Source organism: Arvicanthis niloticus, chromosome 8, assembly GCF_011762505.2.
Source record: "Arvicanthis niloticus isolate mArvNil1 chromosome 8, mArvNil1.pat.X, whole genome shotgun sequence".
NCBI lineage: Eukaryota > Metazoa > Chordata > Mammalia > Rodentia > Muridae > Arvicanthis > Arvicanthis niloticus.
Window position 1 is genome coordinate 60,327,285 of NC_047665.1, and position 10,131 is coordinate 60,337,415.

Here is a 10,131-nt window from a genome sequence, read left to right on the forward strand (position 1 = left end):
CCAATTCATATATTTTTGCAAAGTTCTTTTAATTCTCATTTTACTTAGGCACACACACATAGATAGCATTTCCCATTGTAGGAACTCTGTAGGAAGATCATAGGATCGTGGCACCTGATCTCCGCAGGGCAGGTTTTCTCTCCTGTGAGAGCCAGGTACAGAAGTCACTTTTCCAGTTCTGTGAGTTCCTATCTTCCAGCATCCATGAAATATCCCAACTTTGTCCTTTCTGTCAAATGCATCTTCTTTCATTTCTTTCACACAGATCTTGTGTAGATTAGTCTTAAGTTCAGTGAGAAACTTGAGAAAACTAACCTTCTAAACTGTAGAACTAAACAGACCTTTTGCCTTCTCCCTTGGTTTGTGTAGTTTGCTTGAAAGGGGAAAGCTTTGTTTAACTCAGTCTTGGAGAAACTCTTATATCCACTGAACTTACTCCCAAGGCGACTTCTCAGTGATATAAAGGCCTGTCAAAGTTGTAAGCCTATCTACCTTTCCACCCAGCTGTTGACTCCCTGCCAGTCATTCAGAGATGATTATTATAGTGTGTATGCACAGATTTGCCAAATCAAACCTGGCTAGATAACCAAGTAAATGACTGAGGATCTGAGCAGCACTGCTGCTGTTGTATTCATTATTCCAAATTACTGCATTTGCTTAGAATGCAAAGGATGCTGTCTTCCACTTCAAGAGACAGTCCACACATAAAACATGGCCACCTAGGAGTAACCTGTTCTGAATTCTATCCCTGCCCTGCCCCTACCTTCACCTTTTCCCCATGGAGATTATGTGCAGCCAAAGTGATCCAAAGATTCTCTATGAAAAAGAAGCTACATATAGCATGCCCCACCCCATCCCACCCCCACCCACCACCAATGAGAACATTTCAAAGGATTAGTGTTTTCCTGAATATCATGCTGGAGCTTAAACATTATCCGTCTGTCCATTCTTCATAAGAAAAGCCAAATGACTAGCCTACCTATTACTGAAATATTCCTGAGAGGCTTTGGGGACTAAGACTTGGGGGATACCTTACTTTGATTTTTTCTTCCTCTTTAGGTCCAGAGGGAGCAAACCTCTTTATTTACCACCTTCCACAGGAGTTTGGAGACCAGGACATTCTGCAGATGTTCATGCCCTTTGGAAATGTTATCTCTGCTAAAGTCTTCATTGACAAACAGACCAATCTGAGCAAGTGCTTTGGTATGCAAAAGAAACCTAGCTAAATATTGCAGGTTTCCTAGTCAGAAGTCAAAATAGGGCCTTCCTTATGATGGTAGCTCCTGACCTTCTAGTTGCATGTACAGAGATTTAGACAGAGGTGTTTAATCAGAAAAGGGGGAAGAGCCATACAAAAGGGGACAGTCCCTTACCTTAGGTAATATTCTATACTGTAGTAGTAAAGTATCTTCCTATATATCTGATTCCATTTCACCATAGAGCAGTAGTTGTTTCTTTAAGCCCTGCAGATGGAGTCAGGAATGTTTAGTCTGTGCTACAGACAAGCACTGCTAACACTCTGCCATCAAGTCTTACGCCTCAGTTTCAAATAGCTCACACACTGAATCAGGCCTTGTTACCCAGGCTTACAGGTGTCCCAGTCATAAGAAGGATATAGCCAAGCTGCTGCCACTCCATCTCTATGGACTAAGGACTAGCAGTTGATGTACGCCATGCTTACAGAGAACAAAGCATCATGGTGGTGTTAGATCATACGATTGGCCAGGGCTGCATGAATATGCACAGAGCACAGGAATATTTGGGTCTTAACCAAACACTCGCAGACACCTAACTGTCTGCCCTTGCAGCCTCTTGTCCAGAGAGAGCGTCATCATCATCTTCTTCTTCTTCTTCTTTTTTTTTTTTAACATAGTAATGAAAACTCATGCCCTGATGTTTCTATACCACAAGGACAGCTTGTTAAATCCATGACTTATTTTTCTGACTGATTTAGCCCCCAAAGAAGTTAAGGATCCAGGGTGCTCAGCACCTTGCTTAGCAAGCTCTGGCTCAGGGAGAGTCACAGCATTTTGCTGATAGCACTCCTACAAGTTACTAATTCACATTGTGGGAGGTAGTATGTGATACGAAATAAGATATGGGCCGAAAGAGATAGGAATGTGTGTACTACAAAGAGAAATGTAAAGTAGCGTGGTTCTCAAATAGCCGGAAATTCAGACTTCATTTGGCTGACTGCTAGATAACATTTTGGTTACTACAGCTCTGGTACTAGGCTCTTTCATCATACAGGAAGACCTACACCTCAGGGATTAGAAGAATTAATGCATCAACCATTTCCAGTGACTGTTTTTACTCTAGGAGAAAGGCTGTCAGCCTAAACCCACATCACTCTGTGGTGGGACTATAAAGATGTAGCAGCTGAGGAGCAACATGAGAATTAAGCTGCCACACGGGTGCATGCGTGTGAGAGCCACAGCATTTGGAAAGGTTTCCTGTGCAAGGCTTTTTGACTGACAATTTTCATAGTTCCATAACTGTTCTAAGTTTATTTGAAGACTAAAAGCAACTATACCACAAGGTATTTGTGATTTGAGGAAACATTACCTTGAAAAGAAATTTTGTCAGTCTACAAACTGCTTAACCAATATGTTCCTGATAATACACGCTGTAGCTGTGAGAATTAGGGATGTATTTTCAATTTGTCTTAAAAGCTTTGCCTCCCAGGTCTCTCGGTGAGCAGTCTTAATGCTACCCCCCACCCCCCTCCCAAGTTAGTTACTGAGCTGCTTGTTGTAATAATCCATCCTTCGTCCATCTCACTCCTGACCCATTCCATTCTCCAGCCATCTTGCACTCGTACCCAAGACCCTGAGAGAGGGAGGAGTCACACCAGATGAAAGGCTTGGATCTGAAGCTACTCTTACTGGGAGTTAGAGTTAATAAAAATGTAAACAATCATTTTTGCATTCCAGCCTACCTATGAAAAGCTCTCTTGCCTTTTTATCAGCTGAGAACTCTGTTCAAAGTATGTTTATGTCCTTTGCTCCCTCCACTGGTTTGTAAGAGAATTTTCTGTTTAGCTTTAAACTTTAATAGTATTAAGTAGATGAAGATGCTAGGATCTTCCAAATTACTGATGTGTAGAAGTGAAATTCAATCTCTGGGATAGCCTCCTGCCTCCACTCATGAAAAGCTCACCACTGCCTCAGCATTGACCAAGCTATGCTGGTACTCTCCTGACTTGCCTCCCACTCTGTTAAAGTCCACAACCAGAATTCTCTCCTCCTGACTCTTTGTAGGACATCATTTGTTCTTGTTCAAAAACAGACATGCCCTGTCTCTCTGATGGTGGCTTATTGCTGCAGATTCAAATAACTGGGGTATGCAGAGACTCTTACTAAGCCCTGAGACAAAGAGAAGGCAGATTGTCTTTCCCTGGGTTTGTCTAAACAGTAATTCCAAAATGTTAAACTAGTATACACTATTCTAATTCAGTTAATTCAGTGGTGGACTCATCCTGAAGCAGCCAACCCTATGTAGACTTTCTATGAGTATATATAATACTCACTCTCTTCTGAGGATTTTTCCCAAAGGACCCCCGGCTGGGGTTGGGGTGGGGGTGGAGGGAGGATTGTCAAACAAACAGGTGTGACTTCAGAGCACTAAATAGAGGGACAGAGCTCACTAGAGAAACCTAGCTATAGTTTTGTAGGGAGGCTCGTGCCCTACATGGAACTAGCTCTTTCATTACTTGCCATTCACACATACACTGTGCATGCACAGGACAGCATAAACCTAACAGAGCCCAGCTCAGATCCTGGGCCAGGCACCTCTCAGCATTGCAGTCACAGGATGCCTATGCCGGCCAGCCCCACCAGCCCCAGTTTCTACTTGGCTTCCCTGACCTCCCTTCCTCCCTCCTTCCCTCTGTTTTCCAGGCTTTGTGAGCTATGACAATCCAGTCTCTGCACAAGCTGCCATCCAGGCTATGAATGGCTTTCAGATCGGCATGAAACGCTTGAAGGTGCAGCTGAAGCGCTCCAAAAATGACAGCAAACCTTACTGAGCCTAGCCCAGATGCTCCCTGCTCTTACTTTAGCTTTCGTAGGGTAAGTCCCACAGCCAGCCTGTCCTCAACAGGAAAGGCAGAGGAGGGACCACAATGCCAACTGCTACCAAGAGAGACGGTTATTTTTACAATAAGGCCTCCATTTCTTCCACTCATGCCCCACCCAATCTGCCATAATTAATACCTGGGCTACCTTGTTTTTACTGAGTAAACCCCTCCTCCAGTTGTGCCACTGTATTCTCCTTTGTTCTGCAATTTGAATATTCTTACTCTTTTAAAAACATTGTTTTGCTTTTTTAAAGAAAAACATATAAACAAGTAAATGACACCTTGAGAATTTGAAAGGCAAGCAAACACTAATGTGCAGTTCCAACTCTGAACCACTGGTGCCCCAAGAGCACTGCCTGGAGCACTCACCCCTCCTTGCCCACCCGCCCGCCCAACCACCCCTCGGAGGGCCCCACCGTTAGAGATGACGTGGTGGCCCAGCAGAGGGAGAAGCCAAGAGAAGCACTTAAAACTCCACAAAACACCCTCCCACTACATTGGTTTCTTTTAATATAAGTAGGATTTTATTTTAGGGTTCAAAGAAACATGACATTTATTGGTCAGATTATTACACTGGTTGTCTATTTTGTTATTGTTTTATTTTTGTTTTTAGAAAGGATTAATGTAAAAAAAGATTTAGAGATCTGTTTCTTAAAGCTACAGGGTTTAAAAATAAAATAAAAATGAGTGAAAATACTTGATGTTTCTTGAAAGATAAATTTAATAATAAATAAATACATAAATAATACATAAATAAAAAAGAAAGCCACAGGCCTGTAAATTTTATTTGTAAAAAAGCATTTCTATTTTTATACAAAATTTTTACTGCCTCAGAAATAATGGAAGTTATTTATTGCCTATTGTTAACTTATTGGGTATCTAAAGAGCAGTTCTCTGTCTAGCTAGAACCTTCTGAAGTAGTCTCGAGAGGAATTGTTCTAGGAATGGGCTTTTTTTCACCGTTGAACCCTAGACCTAAAGTTCATGCTTTCTCCTCTTGTCGTTTGTATTGTCTGATTATTTTGTTTGTAATTTCCATTATCTAGTTTACAATTCAGTTGTCTTGACTTCCCCATATGTCACCTTTGTTCAAACTGGACCCTCTCCTCTGTCCCTTGCTAGTCCTTCACCCCAAAACACCCAGAATCCATCCCCTCTCACTCTCTCCAGATGGATTCTCTTGGGGTTTCATTGTGCTGTGGAAAAAGAGTGTAAGAAATGCAAATTATGTGAATGGCTCATAGACTCCCTGAAGACCTAAGATTTGCATTAGTTTTTCTCCCCTACCCTTAAAAGTGATGTTGTTGCTGCTGCTGCGTAGACTCTGTGTAACTTCTGACTCTTCCTTGTTTTCTCCCCAGACATCTTCATGCCCGTTAGTCATCGTTTGCCTAGCATGTCCCTGTGGCGTCTCAAAAACAGTTTCATCGTCCCGTCATTGTTTCTGATGTCTTTCTGACCTCACATCATATTTGGTTCTCCTACTGACCTTTGATCTAGTTTTGACCTTTGAAATTTGCATGTGACCTCATCTAGCTATGAATTCTGGGAAGTCAATGTGAAAAACATTGCTGCATTCATGCAAGACTGAAATTATTAGACAAATTATAGAAAACAAAACCTGTGGCAAAAATGTTTCTTTCTTATTTTTTTCTTTTCATAAAACAGACTTGAAAGTATTACACAGGGATTGGCATTCTGCCCGGTCACTGGTGACAATAGCAATATGTGTCCAGGGACACAGAATGTTGGTTTCTAACAGACTACTTCCAAAAACAGTTTGAGAAAAAAAAAAACTGTCTGATTTTAAGTCTCTAGAGGTCTGTAATAGTTTTTACATTTTTCAGGCAGTGTAAAGTTTTTTGATAAGGCCATTTTAGGTGGCTCACTTTCTCATTAAGATATATATAGAGAACCACTTTTGTAGATTAGTATAAGAAAAATATTTACCCTGTTTTGGGGCAAATGCTACCTATTTGTGTCACCTTTTGCTGAACTGACTCACAGTTAGACAATCCATGGTTTAATGCACATGAAATTACCTATATTTTATACTGTTCCAATGTACAGGAGAAGGTTACTGTAAACTGCGTCATGTTGGTGCTTCTGTGGATTAAGTTGTGGTCTCATCACGAGTCTTAAGGTCTTAATGTTATTTGTTGATAAGACAAGCTTAGAATTGGTTTACTTAAAACAAAACAAAAAAAGAATTAAAAAAAAAGTTGTTTGCTTAAAAAAAATAAATTTCATGTGAAAGAAAAAAAAAACTATTCCAGAATAAGTTTTGTGTTGGCTTGAGAAGCATTGATGTCACTTTTTTTTTATTGTGAACTATTAGATGTGTTTGTGTTCAGCAAAATGTGATCTGTTTTTGTTTTTTCTTTTAAAGAAAAAAAAAAAGTGAAAACTATCTAGTGCCAAATTCCAAAGGTACTTCCTTCCTAGAGCTTTGCGTGTTTCCTGTGAGAAGTGATTTGATAACATGGTATTTTATTATGTGTTTTGTATAAATCCCTAATATTTAAAACAAAAAAAAAAAAAGGTTACAAAGTTTGTTAACTTGCTATTCCGTGGTCTTGTTGCCTGAAATTGTTATTGTTTGTTACTTCTCTATGCTGTTTTTTGTAAGACATTGTATAAGTGCCGTGAGTCACTTTTCTAACCACTCCACATCAGTGCTGTGACGGCAGCCCTCAATGTATTCTCTGCATACTATCTGGAAACCTCTAAGGTGAGAAAGTCCTGAACTTTTAACCCTTTCTACCCAGAGCTATCTGGAGTGTTGGTAACTTTTTATACTGTCATCCTTGGGTTTGTTTTGGGGTGTTTAGATTTTTTCCCCCATTTGTGTCTTCTGCGTTATTTTTGTTTTTTTCAGACACCCACTGACCCAAAAAACTCTTACGTCTTTTTCCTAAACCATTTATTTTATTTTATTTTATTTTATTTTATTTTATTTTATTTTATTTTTATCCCCCCTTCCTTGCTATTATCCTGTGCTCCTTAAGCTTAAGTGTAAGAGTTTGAGTAGAGCCTGTGAAGGTAAAAATAGGTAAATCTTAGCCCCTACACAACCCTAAAGATGAGGTCTGCTTTTTGAGATTGGGTTTCAAAGTATGTCCTAGTGTACAATATTTTTATACACCCTGGAGTTAAATGGCTTTTTGGAGGTCCAGTCTTTCAAGAAATTTTGCTTTTGTTAAACACCCCTATGTAATGCTGAATCAGCCTTTGTGCTCGGGCTTCTCAGATTCCTGTAGACACCTGAGTGTGCAAAGTGTCTTCATGAAAGCCCTCGGACCTTTCCCTGCCTCTCTGGGTTTCTAGGGTGTTCTGATCTTTAGGTGAACACATTTCAAGTTGCTGGCCATGTAAGAGATCAGCACTGCTCTTCTTCACCACAGTTATTAACCAAATACCAGGACTAGTTCCTGCTGTCGCTTTTGAAAGTGCCATATTCCTCCGAGTCTGGCTTCATACGAGCAGATGTCTTGTTTTGACAGACCCCAATGTCATACCTACTATCCCAACACACATCCAGCCTCTGGAAAAACATACCCTGCAAGCTTCTGGTCTCAGCTCCTTTTCCTTCTCACCCTGACCCCATTTGATTTAACACGTGTGTGACTGGGATAGCCCTGAGATGGAAAGGATTAGCTTCTCACAATTGTGTGTGATTGTGATAGCCCTGAGATGGAAAGGATTAGCCTCTCACAATGCAAAAAAAAAAAAAAAAAGTCTCCTCCTTCCAGCACGTGCACTTCCAGTGACATGACTCGTGTGCGCCCACACCTGTTTACCACTGCCGGGGCCTTCCTTCATCCTTGAGGGCTATTTTGTACTTTCTGCAGCACTCAGCTCACTAACAGTGATCACACACATTTCTCAGTCTCTCTATGGTGGTGTGTAGGTACACATGTAGAAACACAAGAGAATACCAGTTGTATTTCATAGACCATCTCGTTCAGAATCTATTCATTTACCAATGACATAAATCTCAAAAAAAAAAAAAAAAAAATCTTGATTTTTTTTTTTTTCTCCATGGAAGCAAACTGCCCTCCTTCCTCTTAATCCACCTGCGGTCCTCCACAGAGGCTCGGGCCAGGCAGGTACTTTCTGTTGAGTGTTTCTGATTTTGCAGGCAACCAAGACAGTACATTGAGGGGGAGGTTTTTGTTTTTGCATGTTTCATTGTTAGAAAGATAGCCTTCCTCAGAGACAGAATGTCCTTTATCTCTCAGTATCAAAAGGAAAAAGCTGCAAGGGTGCACAGGGCCTGTTTCCGGAAGACAAAACACAGGGAAACTGCATTTTCAAAAATCAAGTGTAAAGCATAGACTTTTTAAAACTCACTCAGAGAACTCTGATCAGATGGCACCTCCACGGTGTGACAAGTTCATCTTTCCTTCACCGCAGGGGTTCTAGTTCCTTGGCTTGTGCTACTCTGGAATCATTTACTGTTTCTGTTTTTATTATCTTAAGTGCTAATTAAAAAATAATAAAACTTTAAAAAAATGTAGTTTCATTACCTTTTGAATAATGTCATACAAAAATGTATTTGTGTTTTTGTGCTGTGGGAATTGTTGTTTGTAGATTAATAATACCATTTTGTTTAGAACTACAAAATAGTTTTTAAATATTGTCTGAGAAAAGCCAAAGTTAATGCAACCTAGTGGAAACTGTAAGACCATTTGAGTATTGTTTCTGTTTTATTGATGCATCTGGATTGTGTTGTTTGATGGAATTTGAGCCAAAAAACAAAAACGCAGGCTTTCCTATTTCTACAGCTGATTGTACTTATGCATTTTGTACCAGTGGGATTTTTTATACTGGAGATTAAAAAAATGGAAATTTTTGTGGCTTACTCTTGTGGGCCCCCTGACAATGACTGATTTCAAGTTTGATTTCCGGTTGATAGAAAGAAAGTTGCTTTTCTTTTAAGAATTAAAAACTTTGGCTTGATTTCTTTTTTTCCCTTTGCCTATATCTAGCATTAGAATTTTGTCTTAAATACAGCGGTAAGTTTCACTCTTTATTCTGTACTGTGCAGTTACACAATAAGATAATTAGATTTAGAAGTACTCAGTCACTTTAAGTGGATAAATGTATTAGTTAAACTTTAGGAGTTTGCTTTTTTGCTGTTTAGATCGAAGTTTTTTCTGACCCTTCTGTCCTCATTGTGAACATAACCGTGTAGTTGAAACAGTCAGACTTATTTTTGTAATGTATGTTATTGTGTGATGCGGTTTTTTGCTTCTGTCTCCAATATTAAACCATTTTCCTAATACTTGTTTCTCTCTCTGCGTGTTGTATTGTTGGTAGTCATTCTGTGTTGGTGACACATCTGCACAACCTCACTGTCGCACGTATCTGTTCTTCTCTATATGTTGTGTAAAGAGATACAGTCGATTCCACCTAAGTGAATATCTGATTTGGGAAATGAAGAAACTGTACACCCCACCTCTGGTTCATGCACAGCCTACCCCTGACTGCTGCTTCCAAGACAGCACGCCTTTCCCTCTGATTCCTCTAAGGACTGCCTACAGGGCTGCACTTGGCAAGGCATTTTATGGTCTTTTGACCACATGTGTTCTTTCCTCTCCCCTCCCTCATATCCACAGTTCCTAACATTCATGAGGTCTCTCCTGTAACCTTAGGAGGAACAGAAGCAGTAGACCCAGGCCTCCTTCAGTCTACCTTCAAGTACGAAGTCACAAGACTACAGTCAGGGTTAGAAAGGGGTCACCCGTATAAAAGAGGCAAAACCTCAGAGAAGAGTAAATATAAAACTACCTGGTCAACAGGGGGCGGGTAAAAAGAGTTTAAACCTAGGTGTGTGCTACGTCGATCAATGGGTTTGTATAGAAATGCATTTCTATAAGCTAATCAGTTTAATCCAGGAGTAGCTTCAATTATTAAAACTCACAGGTATTCAATGATGGAGGTAGGGGGACTTCTGCTCAAGTCCTTGCCATTTGTTTGCAAAAGGGAGCTCAGAGTGCCATAGGTCCATGCTCCACACATACACACACACACACACACACACACACACA

The 10,131-nt window shown here is 40.2% G+C and overlaps 1 protein-coding gene across 20 annotated transcripts in view; it reads left to right on the plus strand.

Moving 5' to 3' along the window:
- Positions 1-9,365, plus strand: part of Celf2 (CUGBP Elav-like family member 2) — an 810,622-nt gene extending 801,257 nt beyond the window's left edge. For all 20 annotated transcript variants that reach the window (XM_076939443.1, XM_076939449.1, XM_076939436.1 and 17 more), the window contains 3 exons: positions 1,060-1,203; positions 3,900-4,070; positions 5,440-9,365. In XM_076939443.1, the coding sequence (XP_076795558.1) occupies positions 1,060-1,203; positions 3,900-4,027 (272 nt within the window). In that variant the 3' untranslated portion in view covers positions 4,028-4,070; positions 5,440-9,365. The remainder of the gene's footprint in view (positions 1-1,059; positions 1,204-3,899; positions 4,071-5,439) is intronic.
- The last annotated feature ends 766 nt before the right edge of the window (positions 9,366-10,131 follow it).